Below are 17870 nucleotides of genomic sequence, written 5' to 3' on the forward strand. Positions count from 1 at the left end.
CGTAGCGGGCCAAGCCAGAGGCGCGTAGCTCCACCTAGTGGTTATGCCGTGAACAGCCACGTCTAATGCGGTTTTGTTTTTGTTTTTTGCACCTACACTGGGAACAACGCATCTAGTAGGTGCAAGGATGTGAAGCATTCAGCTAAACCCCGACCTTGTGGTGATGGGAATTGAGGTTGCGACATTTGTTGTAGAATAACATTCGCAGTTGCGCCCAGGCTAAACGGCGTCTTAGAAAAGCCATCAGCGCTTGACGTATCACCGGTCATAACGTTCCGCCACCTGCAGAAGCTCAGCAGATGCAGGGAAACGTCTCTGCGACCCACAGGTGGGGCACAAGACAAACTGCGGCGTCTCCAGCCTGGAAAAGGATACCCACCCCGATGGAAGCGGTTAGCACAGAGGTCTTCAAACTTGGCCGCTTTAAGACTTGTGGACTTCAACTCCCAGAATTCTCCAGCCAGCAAAGCTGGCTGGAGAATTCTGGGAGTTGAAGTCCACAAGTCTTAAAGCGGCCAAGTTTGAAGACCTCTGGCGTTAGCAAATTGTGGCCCATGCTTCATCTGCATCCGTGGACTGAATTGGTGTTGGCATGGCGATTTTTTTTAAACCTCTCAACGTTTTCAAAATCCTTTCAGAGGCACGAAAATTAGGATGAATTAGACGATTCTACTGGAGGCGAGGGACGGCTGGCTGGCTGGCTGGATCCGCCGCTGCCCAATCAGAACTCTGTTAGAATCTAAAATGACCACCCCTCTTCGGAAGAAGAAGAAGAAGAAGAAGAAAAAAAAAAACAGTCCCTTTGGCCGCTTAACGAGGTGGGGGGGGCGGAGGAGGGGGGAAGCCATTGAAAGTCCCTCTCGCTCGACCACCGGGTGACTATCTACCAATCGCAAAGTCTGTGGTTTGTGGTCCGCCGCCACTTCGCTCCTCGCCCGTCGAAAGGCGAGCGACGCTCTAGGCTGCCTTGTGTTGCTCCTCGCTGCTCCCGGCGGTCTCCGACCCGGGCTGGACTTGGGCAAAGGGACGCGGCGGCGGCGGCTTCCGTCATTTCTGTCCCGCGCCGCGCCTGGACGGTGCCGCAAGTATTGACCTCTCAGGCTTCCCCCTATCCAAGCCCGCGCCGTCTTCCTAAGTCACGGCGGCCAGTTTATCTCTTATCCTGACGGTGCTTTAAGCCGTCCTCCGGCCTCCTCCTCCTCCTCCTGGCTGTCTCCCCGTGGCGCCGGCGCTTGCAAGCGCAACCCGCTCCCACCCTTTTCCCCGGCCAAGGACGGCGCTTTTCTCCCAGTCCCTTTGCACCCTCGTATTTATTGCCGTTGTCGTTCGCTTGTTACCCATCCGATTCCTCAGCAGTTTCGTCCCCTTCCTATTGTATAACTTGAAAATTGTTTTCTTGTATTTTAATCTGCAAAACCCCTCCCGGGTGGTGGTGGAGGGGAGAGCAATTAAAGTCGCGATTTTCCTTTTCTGGCAATAGTTTTGCAGAAGTAGTAGCCGTTTGAATCTATTGCAAGGGGTTTTGGTGGCACTAAAGACTAAAATTATTTATTCGGATATTATTACCTTCATTAGGTAGCCGTGACTACCAGATGACAGTGCTGTCACACACCTTTTTGGCAAATCTAATTTTGTTCATGTGTCAGTAAGCGAACATAATTTGTATGCTTTATGATTAGCTTTAATTCTCTGTAGGCTTCTTGTCTTCCGAATAGTAGTAAATGCCTTAAGAATCATACTGTACAGAACTGCAGTGTAGCCCTTTTTGTGTGTGAGAGCTTTACTTGGTCCAAACAGATGCTTAATTAGAATATTTTGCATTTTCTTCATTTGTCACTTATAGAAAATTGGTGGATTTGTTCATGTTTTATGTAGTGTTTGTATCTTTGCCTTAAGTGTAGGGTTTTGCTGGCCAGTAATAGAGGTGTAGAAAGAATAGGAATATATTAGAACTGAGCATCTTTTCTGAACCTAATATTTTTCAACCATTTTGAGCATGATGTAGTCCCTAACATCTTGGTTTTAACCACAGTGAATGAAAATTATGTTATTTATTTATTATTTATTATTGCGATTTATATGCCACCTTTCTCCCTGGGGACTCAAGGCGGCTTACAAAATGACAATTTCCAATACAAATCACAATGAAATAAAAATTAAAATCAGCAACCCTATTAAAACAATTTAAAATTATAACAGTGTACCCCCAAACGGATCAGTTAAGTTGACGGAAGATCCACGTCTTCAGCTCGCGACGGAAGGAAAGAAGGTCGGGGGCTGTCCTCGGTGGGCAATCCATTCCAGAGGGTCGGGGCTCCCACAGAGAACGCTCTCCTCCTGGGGACCGTCAACCGACATTGTTTGGCCGACGGTACCCTGAGGAGGCCCACTCTGTGAGAGCGCACAGGACGATGGGAGAGCGGCTGGAGATGGTCCTGCAAGTACCCCGGGCCTAAGCCATGTTAGACCAACAATATATGAAATTATTTGCTGCCAGATAGAAAAATGAAGATGTCCTAAGTGAAATTGCTTCAGTTTTAGGTATGTAATAATATAGATCATAATGGAGGGTGCTGATGTTGGATAGCATGTTTCAGAAGAGTCTTCCTAATACCTGGATTAAAGGGCTATACAGGGATCCATGAGCTCGCAGAAAACTATACCACAATAAAATTGGCTTTCCTCTGTGGCCTTTCTTACCCTGCTACAGGCAAGATAGCAACAAATGCTGCTGTTCTTAATGTGAGCTTGGTGCAGATTTAGCCATCTGGCAGAATTTGCTGTGGTTTTGCACAGGTGTTTTGTGGAGGGAGTCTGGCTATCAGCTGATGTCAGTTGGTAAATGGACTCATTTGAGGCATTGGTTTAGTGCTATTCCAGAAGAGCACTGAACTTGTGCTCAAAAGCTGATTAGACAGTAACAGACAAAGCATGGGGAAAGTTGCTCTTTTTCTCTTGCTTTACTGACAGTCACCACTACTGTCAGCTCAGAGATCTGTCAAGTATAAGAGAAGAGTCTGATTGTAAAGAACCAGACTCTCCTGCCCAAAGTGGATTGGAGGACAATGCCCAGGGCTATATTTGTACTACTTTCAATGGGCCAGTTGGGTCAGTCTAATCTACTGCCTCCCCAAGGGATTACCTGAGTGTACCAGTTGTATCTTCAACAAAACCTACAGTATGTTGGGATAAAGAGGAAACTATTTTAATACAAGTTAAGGACAACTCGGCTGCTTCAGGTTTAGAAACCAGATAAAGGCAATGCCAGATAAAGGTTTTTGAAAAATGTTTATGATAGTTTGATGCAAATGAAGAACAACTCTTAAAAGACAATGTTTATTAAATATTAGTAAGCAATAGTAAGGTTTTCTAAATTGAAGGACAGATAATGCTAGCTCTCTGGAAACAAAAGTTTGCAAATAATGTTTAATGTTATAAATACTGTATGTTTCCACCTTTATATTTTGAATGACTTCTTCCTTTTCCTATATCAGCTATGATTTTGCACTGGCATCTGTACTGTCTTAGTTCCAGAAATATCATAGTTTGAAATTTCTGTACAAACAATAGTTAAGAGAACTTGTGCTTTTGCTTTGTTTGATAAATGACCATAATTAAATGCATGTAAGGAAAAGAAGAAATTGTTCTGAAATGAATGTTTCTGATTTGCGAACAGTTGTTTGCAGTCTGCAGTGGTTTGCAGTACGGTAATTCTTATTGTATTGGGTTGAAGTGTTTGAAGGCAAAAACAATCAATATCTGTGGTGTATCCTCAGAACAAAAATTCATCAGTGTTGGATAAATGTTTTGTAATCTTCTGCTTGAGGCCTGTTTGCTTATGTTATTCAGCCTTTTCCCCTAATCCATACCTTCACTATGCATTATTGCTCATACAAAGCAGCAAGTTAAAATCCATGGAATGCATAGTATATGTATATTGAAATCATAATATGGATTTCATCAGTCTTGACTGTTTTTTTGCCTGCTCATTTGTTGTAGTCATATTTATTGCTTCATGCAAGAAACATGCTCAAAATAATGAGAAACATTATCATTGGGAACAGTTGTAATTTATTTTAGAATTGATTGAGTCTTGATGCTCCTTACAGAAATAATACATTGCATTTATTTTAATTTAATTTAGAATGGGCTTTCAGCTTTGGGGCAAGCTATTCTTTAATTGTATATCAGGGAATCAGGAATTGTATCATGAAGGAGAGACTTCCTGTTGCCTAGGTTAATAGTTATTGCTTCATTGGTACAGTTGCAGTTTTCTTCTATACTGTTTTTGTGAGAAGAAACAGCAGACCCACTTTAGGAAATTTAGTGGTAGTACACATTTTGTGTAGAAGCACCTTAAAAGCTTAAATAAAAGTTCATTTGAATAGCTCTTGATTATCTTTTATGGTTATTTTGCAGCAGCATAATGTTTATAGAAATGAATGAGATATTCCTATTCAGAAAAATTGCTAATACATTGAAATGACTTTCGTATGTAGGATTCTTTTTTCATTCTGCATTAACAATGAACAAAGTTTGTTTTGTATAGGTTATGCCTGTAAAACTATATTAGGGTGCAACTGCAAGTTTTCCCCCCTGTAAATTATTGTTTGTTGATTAATTGCAGAATGTTTGGCACTCCAGGTCTGCAGAAACTAAGTGTGATTTACAGCCAAGCTGGAAACAGCCAGCAAAACAGCCAAATACAACATGGAAGACAGGTGAACTTCCTGAGAACTGAAGTATGTTAGATTTCTAATAACTTTTTGATTAATTAAAATGGTTAAATTAATCTTTGTGCAGGAGAAGTAGGATTTTTCATTCACTGCCAGGGAGAGAAACAGTTTACTCTAGGAATATCTGGAATTCAGAATGTTTTAAAACAATGATAGTTGATAAATAGCTAAAGGACTATTTAGCTCTTAAAGATAGTCTCTAGTAATCCCCTCATTTAACTTTTTACAAGCTCAATACAACTCCATTGTTCATTAGTTTTATTACCAAATCCTATAACAATCTGGGAAGTGGACATTTTCTATCTCTCAAATATAATCAATATCCTTTTAAAACAGATGTTGTCAAAATTCCTGTCTTGGGCAATCATTTTCTGCACCAATTTCTCTGAAGGAATCCCTGCACTGATTCCTTGGATGTGTTACAAGACAAACAATTTCAGAAATGCCTGTTTAAGCCCTCACATTTAAATTCATGTGCAATGAGTGCATGTCTTAAACATCTGGATCTCCCTTTTGGACACCAACGTATACAGTACTAGTAAGCAAGATGCCTTTCAATGATGGTTGTCATTAACTTGTTTTCTCACTAAGTAACAGAGGAGTACCCACAGTTCTCCAAAATAGAAAACTTATTTATTTTAAGTTAAGAAACCTTTATTATCCAGCATAGGGATATATAAATTATTAACATTGTTTCTTTGTTGATGAATTATGTTAACTTTTTTTTACTTTTCTTATTTTGTAAAATGGAGTACCAAATTATCCTAGAAGGCTGTAAAATAATATTTTAATTAAACTTTTATAAATTGAAGCTTTTATTTTAAAGTAAATTTCTAATTCTCCTTGCGACATAGATGAACAAAAAACTTTCTGCTATATTTCTGTCAGAGAGTAAAGAAGTTTAAAATGATTTGTTCATAATACTTGACCTATATGAGTACAAAAAGACTGTCAAATACAGGTCGATAATTTGGGGGGCTTCAAGTGTTTTTATTTTTCTCTCTTCTTCATAGGTGAAAGTAGACATAGTTTCTATGAAACCATAAATGACTTCTTGGCATCTTGATTGCCATGACACCCAGCACAGGATTATGTGAAGAATGTGGGAATCCTCCCCTTAAAAAACTGCTGTCAGCCATGGCTAGGTAAGGTTTAAGCAGGAGTATGATGCTTTGTCTGAAATCCTGTCCTTATGGGATGATAAAAAATGTTTTTTGTTTGTAATTCTAATACAGCAGACAATAGTTGTTCCATATTGTGGGTTTTTAATAGTGTGGATTTGAAGATACTGGTCTTACCATGTTTCCACAGTGCTGCCTGAAAATGATCTAATATCATTTTGAAAATTATTACACTTGTTGATTGGTCTGGGATCATAAATAAATAAATCAAGTCACTGTGTTATACTTGTAACATCAAGTAACTCTCTGTACTCTTGGCACAGGACACTCTCGCACTGGAGCACAAATACTACTTTAAAAAGTTGCTGACAGATGATACATGATTGCTTCCATGCACCTATTTCCTATCAGATCTGAAGTACTGCACAAATGTATGGTGTAGACCTTTGACTTTTTTCTCCATCTGCCACTGAGTTTCTGAAACATTGAAAATACTTTGTCAGAAAGATGCAGTTTACACTTTGGTCTTCAGCATTCTGGTTTTCCTTAAGTTCCAGGGTTTGCCTATTGTTTTGACACCATGGGAACGTGCTGCAGTGGCCCATGCCGAGACAGGGTTCCAGATAACCACCCTACCAAGTTTAAGGTAAGTTATATGTTTTTTGTCTTTTATTATTCAGGGAATCTTAGATAGCATTCCCAAAGTAGAAGCACAACGATTAATAAATGCATTCTTAGTATTTACTATATGCTAAGGCTAAGAAAACATTCCTTATGTCACCAGAGGGAGCAATTTCCTGAATAGCTGAGGCCTTCTTGTTGATGGACTAGCACTGACTCTAGGTATACCTGCCTGAAATATTTTTCTGGTAAGGAAGCACTTCTGTTATGCAATGTTTCTCAATCTCTTGGCATTTTAAGATGTGTGGACTTCCACTCTGAGTCCACTGGCTGGGCAATTCTGGGAGCTGATGTCCACACATGTTAAAATTGCCAAGGCTGAATATCATTGCTCCAAAGCATTTCACCACTGAAAAAAAATGACTGCCTCATGGAGATGTGGTTGGGCTGGTGTACCTTCCTGAATAAACCGCACTACTAGTTTATAACTCCACTGTGTCTATTTATATGGTGTTTAGTGTTTATACTAGTAGCTCCTAACAGCTGGCTTTGGTTTCTACAGGTGACAAATGTTGATGATGAGGGCAATGAGCTGGGCTCAGGGATTATGGAATTGACACAGAGGGAGCTTGTTTTGCACACTCATAAACGTGATGCTGTTCGGTGGCCATACCTTTGCTTGCGTCGTTATGGCTATGATTCCAACCTCTTCTCCTTTGAAAGTGGACGTCGCTGCCTGACTGGACAAGGTATGTAAATTTCTCCCCAAGTAGCAGGACAGCTGTTAACTTGGGATAACATCTAATTTCTCTCCTCATAGGAGATTCAGAAATAGAAACAATATTCTAATATGACACTTAAGGAAATTCACATTTTTGTTTTCAGATAAATATTGGTGAGAGAACACTTTAAAAGCCTTATTTAGTTTAGTATTCTGCTTCATAAAGGCCAACCATATATTAATGGAAATTCTAAATATCTTGTATTCAGGTTTCTAGCGCCTCTCACATTAACAGCATTGAAGGAATGTTCTGGCCAATACTCTGATAGTTTTTAAAATCCATATTATTTTGTCAACGGTGAGATGTGCAAGGTTGGGGATAACTTTGAGATAATTTAAATCTTTGTTACATTAAGAATAGTTAGACTATATTAAGAATAGTAACATTTTTTAAAAAACAAGTATATCTAATCCAGATTAAAATTCCAATCTAAATCTAGCAGGGTTGGAATTAAAGCACTATCTAGACCTCTGAACCGATACAGTATAACAAGATAATTTTACATTTTCTTGTTTGTTATTAAATTTAGGTACTGCTGCATCTTGTGGAACGATGTAGCATCAACTTTCTCTTACAACATTTTAATGCCACTTTTGCATTATCTATGCTATGCATCATTTCACATGTGTAGATAGTCCTCAAGTTAAGATGGCAGTTAGGACCAGAATTTATTTCGCTAGAGATACAGTTGTAAAGCTCAAGCTCTAAGTAATGGAGCTGTAAAGTGTGGCCCCATTGCTTTGCAATGGCAGTTCTAGCACTCCCTATTGTCATTGTTAACAACCACTTGTTAGCCAAGGGCCTACCCCAATCCAAGCCATTCCCAGCTTGGTCCCTCCCAGCTCCAACCTTTTGTTCTTCCAATCAAGGAATGCATCATTCCTCAACTCTGGCCTTGCCGCGGAGCCACTGCCTGCTCGCCCTTTGCCACGCGGCTCCGCCCACCCGCCCCATTCCCCGGAGTCAGGGAGTGGTGCATTCCCCGATTCCTACTGCTCACCTTTCTCCCGCGGCTGGCTGTCAGGGAAGACAAGCGCCCAAAAGGTACCGGAGTCGCTCACTCTCCTCCTTGAATGAGCCGCTCTGGTCCACGCGCCAGCTGCGCAAGCGCACACCCAACCTGCTGCTGAATTAAATAAACGGTGTGCGCTTGTGCAGCTGGCGCGTGGACCAGAGTGGCTCATTCAAGAAGGAGAGTGAGCGACTCCGGTACCTTTCGGGCGCTTGCCTTCCCTGACAGCCAGCCGCGGGAGAAAGGTGAGCAATAGGAGTCCGGGGAATGATGCATTCCCTGAGTCTGGGGAATGGGGAGGGTGGCGGGTGGGCGGAGCCTCCAGCTGCCATTGCTACCGGTTCTCCGAACCACCGGCTATCATCGCTACCTATTCGCCCGAGCCGGTCTGAACCAGGAGCATTTCATCCCTGGTGTGACTGCAGGGATGCTGCCACAGCCATAATTTCAGGAACCAGGCATAAATACCATTTGTTCAGCGCCACTGTAATGCCATGGTTGTTGAACATATGGTCATAAGTTGAGGACTACCTATAATGTGGGTTTTTTTGTTTGTTTTTGTTTTAATTTATATGCCGCCCTCTCCGGAGACTCAGGGCGGCTTACAATGCGTTAAGCAATATTTTGACTTTGGTAGGAATGTACCTAGCTGGCTGCCTATTTATAACCCATGGTTTGTTCACCACTGGCATTAGTTTGTGCCAGCAGTGTAATCTTTATGCTAGAGATGAAATAGTAAAAAAATCCAAAAGGCCTTGAATCAAAGCAGTGTGGATAAAAAAGGCAGGTTTGATATTCAGTGGTTGAGATTCATTATTTCCCTTGCATTATATGAATGTTCTCTGATTCTTTTCACATTCCTTTCTCTCATGGTTGGATTTTAAAGCTTATTTCACTTGAATGATCATTCTTAATATCAGGAAGATAAGACAGAAAATGTGTAGGATCTATTGACGTGTGTGTGTGTGTCTGTGTCTTAGAATATTTTTATTCAGAATTGCAGCTGTTGTTGCCATGTTCTTGTCCTTGTTGCTATGGATTTTTGGTTCATGCCTGTGCATGCCGGCATCTGATTGGTTAGTTCAGAATAGAGAGTCAATTGATAAAAGTATTTATGGGTAGTGGGCAGGTGTTGCAGTTTAATACAAACGCGAGTTACTATGCTTCGCAGACATGTACCAGTACAATCCTGTTAATCACTGGTGATTTGCAAAAAACGGTCTAACCTCAACATTGAGCTGGCAAATTTAAATGGAAACAGCTTGTTAGATTCTTTGTGCAGGCTCATGCTGTTGCAGGCTTACTTTGCCCAAATAAGGTACAGATAATGTTTTGCTCAAATTTTTCATGGGCAGCACAGTTGAAAATTTACCAAGTAATACTAGTAACAATAATATTAACTTCGTGCTTTTTCTTTTTCCTTTCCTATTCTGTTTCTTACTTTCACTGGAATATGGATTTAAATGTACTATTTCATGGTCAGCAGTTCTGACCAGAACAAGTTATGTTTTGACACTCTTTATTTATACCACCTGGGTATGTTGAAATGCATTCAAATTATAGAACACTTTAATTCTTGGCCAGAATGTTGCACAAATGAAATCATAATTCCATTTTATGTATAACCTAGTGGCTGAGGATAGCTGCCTGACTGAGAGACTTGTTTGATAACCAGATATCTGTGTTTTGATTTTGAAGTCCTAAATAGTTTGAGCTCAGGGTGCTTCACAGATCAGTTTCTTCTCCCCAGCTTCTTGCAAATGGTGGGCTTGAAATTTCAGTAGTGCTGAAGCTCTTCTCTAAAGAAGCAATCTCTTTCTATAAGTGTATCATGAAAATGTCATATTCGGATTCATTTTTTGCTGCTTCCCTTATTAGTAATTTTATTAGTGTAACTAATTATACAAATAATATTGTATAATATTTATAATTTTGAAGACTTGTCTTCATGTCCAAAGATACAAATTAAGTTGGCAAGTAGTCAACATATTTCTAAGAGTCTCCTAAATTAAATTGTAATCTCAGGACCAGACCTTTAGTTTCAGTGTGCATTAATCACATGTTACATCTTAATCCTATCTTTTCGATTTGTCCAAATGTCTATGCAGTCATATTGCTTTCATTGTATTTAGTAATCTGCTAATGTTTGGAATAGAAGTATATGGCTGGAGTAATGGTGCATTTTGTTAGCACCGCTTTATGTTTTTTTGATATGCATTTCTTGTTTTAGATAGTGTGAACATGCTAGCATTAAAATAGACTTTCTCTTCTTCGCCTAGGAATTTTTGCATTCAAGTGCTCAAGAGCTGAAGAGATATTTAATCTGCTGCAGGATCTGATGCAGTGTAATAGTATCAGTGTGGTGGAGGAACCTGTTGTCATTACAAGAAATGCAGCTGAACTGGAACTATCCCGGACTCCTCAGACACCCGATAGTGAGACCCTCTTACAAACTGGAAGAGATAGGGGAATGAGGCCTATGTTAACTTTTACTCTAGACCACAGGTGTCAAACTCAAGGCCCGCAGGCTGTATCCGGCCTGTGATGTGGTCAGATCCGGCCCATGGGGCCATCCTGGAAAATGTAAGGGGCTGGCCTGTGTCTCTTTGGCCCGGACTACCCAGTGCAAAGAGGAAACATGTCAGCAGTTTGGGGAGTGGCGTCAAAACTGGCCACACCCACCCAGTCAGCCATGCCCCCCAGCCCCCCGAGGTCAACCACAGCCCTGAAGTGGCCCTCAATGAAATTGAGTTTGACACCCCTGCTCTAGACAATTACTTCTTGGTGTCTCAAAGGTTCTTTTTTCTTCAAAAGACAACTGGACTGTTTTTTCCTTGTGGAAGAAGAGAAACCTTTTGCTTTTCATTCAAGAAGCTTCATCAGTTCTGATGGCGGGGGGATGGAAGGATAGGTTCTGATAGGATGGTGGAGGATGGAAGGATTGTATTTCTTTGCAGTCATCTGGTCTTTAGCACTCTCTGAGAGCTGTTGGGGCCACTTGGGAATTTATGTGTGCCCTCAGGGTCACCTGAATCAGGGTACAATTGGCTGTGGAACCTTCTATCCCCCTGCCATCAGAACTGATGAAGCTTCTTGGATGAGAAGCAAACATCTTCCTCAAGGAAAAAACAGTCCAGTTGTCTTTTGAAGAAAAACACGTCTTTGAGATAATTATGACCTGGATGACTGAGAATCTCCACAGACATTTCTTCTTGGTTAGAATATTTTGTTTTGATAGGAATTTGGATATTTGTATGGGGTGAAACCGTTCTTTAAGCATGTGCCAAACATTTACACCCTACTTTATATAAAATGTTATAGGGATTTGGCCCTGTTTTGAGTCAGTGTTGAGTTGCTCATTCTTTCTATTGCCAATTCACAGTTGAAGCCATAATGTCAATCCACTTTTATAATGCAGTTGTAATATGTTTATAGTATTGGGCATTTCTAATTTATGCAAGAGAGTCATGCCTTGTTTTCATATACATTTTTTCTGAATTGGGGCTACTTGTAAGGCTCAGCACATTTGCAACAGTTGTATCAACCTGTTTCATCTCCAGATAGGTATTGTTAATTACTTAATCATCTGGTCTCATAAAATCAACTCTACTCTTCATTCATGTCTTTTGCTTATTGTAAGGTTTAAAGTTTTATGTGAGCTTTTTGCTTTATTTCTAAGGCAACCAAACACAATGATCAGATATGTTTAAGTTTCCAGTAAAATATTATTATTTGACTTGGTTATCTTGATCTTTGATTTATTTTGCACTTAGATTTGAGATAGGTACTTTAGCCTAGTTTTTATAATTGTTTTGTCTCAATACAGTAGAGAACTTCATCATACAATCTGGGTCCATTGGCCTATTAGCAAAGTATTTGGGGGTATTTTTGGTAAATGTGTATAGAGTTTTGTGTAAAGCTAATTGTGCTCCCATTTCTTCATTTTTTGAATATATAGTCCCAGGCTTTCCTAATGGGTTCCACAACTTCTCTATGGACCCCTCATCTTACCCTGCAGCCTGCCATGCCCCCATGAGTGGTCTAAGGCATTCTTCCCTTGGGGAGGACGCTACACATGCTCTTATTATCCCTGATGGGCAAGTAAGTATTATATATGAAATAGAACACTGCATCAATTAATACTAACTCTGCCAATTAATTTTAACTATGCCAATTAATGTTGGTATAGGACAGGGGTCAGCAACCTGCAGTTCTGGAGCCGCATGTGGCTCTTTCATCCCTCTGCTGCGGCTCCCTGTTGCCAGTCGGCTCCACAATTGATAGGGCTTTCGGTTAGGACAGGTAGAGGAAAAAGGAAGCAATGCTAGTAGGGGACTCTATGGTGGGGGAAACAGACTTCCAATTGGCAGGGGAAAAAGGATGCTATACTAGGAAGAGGCTCTATGGTGCGGGAACCAGACTTCCGTTTGGCAGAGGGAAAAGGATGCCGCGCTAGGAGGAGACTCCATGGTGGGGGAATCAGGCATCCAGTCGGCAGAGGATAAAGTACGCCGCACTAGGAGGAGATTCTATGGTGGGGGAGCTGGACTTCCGGCCAGCTCCAGAATTGAAGAGGGGACTTCCGGTTAGGACTTCTGTGGCTCTTTGAATGTTTAAGGTTGCCAACCCCTGGTATAGGAAAATAGGTACCTGTTCTTTTTTCACTTACGCAGCACTAAGTTTCTAACTTTGATTTTCAGGAAAAATTGTTTATTGAGAAGATGTATTCATTCCCAGTTATGAGAAAGTCACAATAATAATAATACCTTCTCATTGCACAGGGTATTGATCATTTGACCTCCATCCACCCTCAAATAAAAAAAGCTAGGATGGGTCTTCCATGACTGTGTACATTGTTTTCTTGATTAATCAAGAATTGGGGTGATATTGTCTTCCCCCCACCCCCCTGCATACAGGTAGTCCTTGTTTTAAGGCCACAATTGAGCCTCAAACTTCCACTGCTAAGTGAGACAGTTATTAAGTGAATTTTGCCCCATTTTACAACCTTGGTGTGGTTTTTAATGAATCACTGCAATTGTTAAGTTAGGAACATGGCTGTTAAGTGAATCTGGATTGATTTTGCTTGTCAGGAGGTCACAAAAGTGATCACATGACCCTGGGACACCGCAGCCATCATAAATACATGTCCGTTGCCAAGCATCTGAATCGGTGGGTTGCCCCCGGTTCGGATCGGTTCGCAATCCCGTTGCGAACCGGTAGTAAAGGTAAGTAGAACCCACCCCAATCTGAATTTTGATCATGTGACCACAGGGATGCTCCAATGGTTGTGTGAAAAGCTGTCATAAATCACTTTCTTCAGTGCCATTGTAACTTCAAACAGTCACTAAACAAATGGTTTTAAGTCAAGGACTACTTGTATAAGATTTGATTAGGTAACATAATATCGTGTGACAGGACAGGTGTGATCTGATAATGATTTTAAAAAGTATTTTCAGTCCGGGAACATTGTTAGAATTATTAATAACAGAACCCAAGGTTAAGATGGAACTCTTTCTTTTTAATATTGTTGCTGTTAAAGAACATCCTGTTTATGGCCTGACTAGGTGGCTCAGTGGCTAAGATACTGAGCTTGTTGATCAGAAAGGTCGGCAGTTCAAATCCCCTAGCATGAGCAGGGGGTTGGACTAGATGACCTCCAAGATCCCTTCCAACTCTTGTTACTGTTAAACTGTTTAAGCATTTTTAAATGCTGTGCAGATACTTATTAATCCTGTGCAGGATTTCTAGACAACATATATTCTCAGCACCTGCTAATATATATATATATATTTTTTTTTTGCAGTCCCACACCTATGTAAACACAGCCAGTGGTGAAGATGATATAAGGGGCCACCATTGTATGCACTCCTTACCTGAAGTTCATCCTGCGATTGCTCATTCCAACCATAGCTGCTCCCTGGAGGATCGGAATCCCCAGGTTTACCTTCAGCCAGGAGAAGTGAAGTTTGTTTTGGGCCCAAACCTGGGTTATAGGCACAGGATGAAATGTGATGGCTACTGTCGACCCCACTGGGAGTGCTCAAGGCATTTCTGCACCCCTCACAACAACAACAACAACGATTACAAAGATGAGTGCCTCGCCCCCAAGTGTGTTTATGAAAACCTCAACGGTCTGCTGCCTTCTCGAGGAACCTTACTTCGTCACGGTAGCGGGCGCTTGAAAATTCCTCGTGAGGACCTGAATCCTGCCAGTTGCTCCCATCGCCGGACCACCCTGCTGCACTATGAGAACCTACCGTCACTGCCTCCTGTGTGGGAGTGCCAGCCCCTAAGACGGGGCCAGGATGATGAGGACTCTGGTGATGCAATGACACCTTCCTCCACTGGTTATCCAGAAATTGAAGAAGATGACCCTTTACGAAATTACATGAACTCAGAAAGGGTTGCCCTACATGGAGGCATGCGTAGAGGAGGTTGCTTGCAACGGCGCCGCAGTTGTACCCCGAGCGTTTTCAATTTCGACTTCTGCCGGCCCTATTTGGAGCAGCCAAGGCAGCTCAATTATATCCAGGTAGAACTGCAAGATGATCCTTGTAAAGGGCGCCAAAGCATACCAGTCCCCCATGTCCCATGTGCGGTTGCCCATCCAGCCCACAGGACCAATTCCTATGCGGTCATTGACCATAAAAAGACAGCAGCCATGTCCAGCTTACAGAGAGCACTGCCTAAGGATGATGGGACTTCCAGGAAAACACGACATAACAGCACTGACCTGCCTCTGTAAGAAGAACATTCAACCCAAGCACCTCATTGTGGCTTTTGTATCTGCTCTTCAACAAATCATGTTACATAACTGCCATTTTCCCATTGTGCCCCCCTGTTACTCAGTGTGAGTCACTGGAATAGTTTCATCAAGCTAATTTAAGAAATGTAGCCTATCTGTGCCTCTTCCGAGCCTCCTATTCCTCTACCATGTACTTTCTGAAGCCCTGCCATGTGCTTGATTACTTGACGGGGCTGATGGCAGGGTGGGTAATAGTACAGTTGGAGTGTGAAGGCTAAGGAAACTCTTGTTTAATTTTTATTTTTGAACATACACAAAATATATTTATTTTCAAATTTTGCATTAACTTATTTTTCAGAGATGCTGGTATTTGTTTGTCTGTTTGTTTATTTATTCAAGTTAAAGTGCCCAGTAAATGTAACATTGAATTGCTTTGCAATTAATTCTTTTCTCCATGAGAATCAGAAAAGCTCTAAGAGGGGAGGAGTTGTATCATTTTTTAAAACAAATACAAGGCTAGCCATCAAAAGGCAGAACAGAGGAGGAGATTCAGACTGTCAGAAAAAGTAACCCATGCAAGAATGGTTCTAAAACCATTGTGGTCCCAGGGGTGATTCAACATGCTGACAAAGCTGACCTTCCTAGCTCCGATTTCTGACTGGTGGTATATCTCATAATATGCCTCTCTCCACCCTCAGAGTAGGAAAAACCGTGGAACTATAAATTTCCCTAACAAATCCTTGGTGAATGTTTTTAACTGTTGCTGTTTGCCTAACAGTTTGGGATCGTCTCTAAGAAGTTAATATTCTGATGTTATGGTACTACAATAGTTCGCTAGAATCACATAAAAGCTTTCCTTCTTCCATTTTACTTTATTGCCTCAAATCCAACACTCTAATATTGTCCCAGACATACTTCAATATATCAGTGAAATCCAGGCCATTATTTGCAAATAATTGATTTTGGGGGGGCGGGGAGGGGGGAACATTTTGAGCAACCTTAAGGACAAGCAAAGTTTTGCTTATTTGGGACTTTCACATTTATGTTACGGTTAGTAATAAACCTACAATAGGGAGTATACATCTGGTGGCCATTATTTATTTTGTGCAGCTGTTGGCCTTCTCAGAGATGGCCCTTCCAGGAATAACTGTATTTGATCTAAAGTTCAGTCAGTTTATTCTGAAAACCTGTTCCACTGAAGCCGTTTTTAAAATTCACTGTATGCGAAACAAGCATTATAGAATTGGGGATTAAGATTTGGTAGAAAGTTATAATTTCTTTGCTTTCCTTTCCAAATCTCTTAAGAACTGTCCTTGTCTAACAGTTTTGCAAAATGCTTTTTGTTATTTATTTATTTTTGGAAAATAGAATGTTTATCTGTTTGGTTTTGAATTTCTCATGTAATTCCATCTCGAGTCCAAATTAATACTAGTATTTCAAGTGATAAGCTCAGCAAAACCAATCTAAAGTATTCATAATTTGGATAAATATTAATTCTAACTTTTACATATAGATTTACACCATTAAAACCTTACCCAAACAACATAGTGCAGAAAAAGTTTTAAAAACTGCTTGAAATTATGTTTATTATTAATTATTGCTCACCATATTGTCATGAAGCAAATGCTTTGATATTTGTAGAATATCCCAGATTTAAGCAGGAGTAAGAAGACTTAAATAATGAATATCATGCTCCAGCATGTCCTTTATCTTTCAGCTTCTGCTTACCTTCCACTATTCCTCTGCAGTTCTACTGTAAACTCATAACTAAAAGAGAGAGAAAAGGAACAAGAGAAGAAATGGTTTCATAGAGAATCTTGCTTCCATTACATATATTTCATGTCAAAGAGGAGTTTATCAATTAATGCATTTAGATTTAGGACTGACTTTTATATGATAACTGTATATAGGATGTGATCTGGAAGGTTTTGAAAGTGGCTGCTATTTTATATGGTTTCAGTATCACAAGCAGGTATAAAAATGTCAAATTTCAGCATTTTTCCCTCTATTCCTTTCACTGCAGTCTTATAGACCATGTTCTAAAATTCATAGCTGTAAGGGGAAGATAGACAGATTTGGGTAGACATCAAGATTTCCTCACTGTGGCCCGTTGTCATATAGTTAGGATTGTCATGAAGGCATTGCTTTGATGAGTGATTTTGTATTCTTGCTGTATAAATTGGGCTATTTCTGATTTTAACCAGTTACTATAAAATCATTTTGCTTATTCAGCACTGCCTTTTTAATTGTTGTGCATAATATGTTGTAATTTATTAGTAGACGTTAAAATTAGGTGGTCTTTTATGACCATTGACCTTTGTGGTGTTCCAGTGTCTAATCAAAATCTGTTAGAATTAATAGAAGAGTTTCTCTGTCCTCTGTTTGTACTTTAGATCAACTCAGTCCAAATACATCATCATCATCATCATCAGATTTTTATTCTTCAATTTTTATATATAGCTCAAGGTGGTGAACTGATGCTCCTGGCTTCTAATTTTCCTCACAACACACCTGTGAGGTGGATTGGGCTGAGAGGGAGTAACCGGCCCCAAAACACCCAGCTGGCATTCATGCCTAAGGGAAGACTAGAATTCTATTTTCTAGCCCAGTACCTTAACCACTACACCAGACTAGCTCTTGAGCCATTATGGGGAGTTTCAGTATGCAGAATTCTTCCAGTGTCATCATTTGCCTTGCCATCAGTTTTACTTCACAAATCCACATGTTGTTCATTCTAGAACATCAAATGAAGGCTTCTATATAACTGATGATGGGAAGGCTGGAGTCCAGAGGACTCAAGCAGCTTTTTGTCATCACTCAGTATTGATCACAAAGCTATGTATCTTAAACATT

General features: G+C 40.5%; 1 protein-coding gene across 3 annotated transcripts; it reads left to right on the forward strand.

Moving 5' to 3' along the window:
* Nucleotides 1-969: 969 nt before the first annotated feature.
* Nucleotides 970-16790, forward strand: FRS3 (fibroblast growth factor receptor substrate 3). Of its 3 annotated transcripts, none has more exons than XM_034414558.3 (8): nt 970-1085; nt 4628-4742; nt 5750-5881; nt 6409-6503; nt 7041-7227; nt 10552-10707; nt 12231-12373; nt 14076-16790. In XM_034414558.3, the coding sequence occupies exons 4-8, from the start codon at nt 6438-6440 to the stop codon at nt 15015-15017; spliced, it is 1494 nt and encodes a 497-aa protein (XP_034270449.1). In that variant the 5' UTR covers nt 970-1085; nt 4628-4742; nt 5750-5881; nt 6409-6437; the 3' UTR covers nt 15018-16790. The 3 variants fall into 3 exon arrangements, with proteins under 3 accessions (XP_034270449.1, XP_034270448.1, XP_087745654.1); XM_034414557.3 differs by lacking the exon at nt 970-1085 and adding an exon at nt 2429-2541 and having other exon boundaries at nt 14076-15449; XM_087889528.1 differs by lacking the exon at nt 970-1085 and having other exon boundaries at nt 3447-4721; nt 6415-6503; nt 14076-15449.
* Nucleotides 16791-17870: the final 1080 nt, after the last annotated feature.

Source organism: Pantherophis guttatus, chromosome 3 (genome assembly GCF_059756535.1).
Source record: "Pantherophis guttatus breed Tessera chromosome 3, ASM5975653v1, whole genome shotgun sequence".
Classification (NCBI taxonomy): domain Eukaryota; kingdom Metazoa; phylum Chordata; class Lepidosauria; order Squamata; family Colubridae; genus Pantherophis; species Pantherophis guttatus.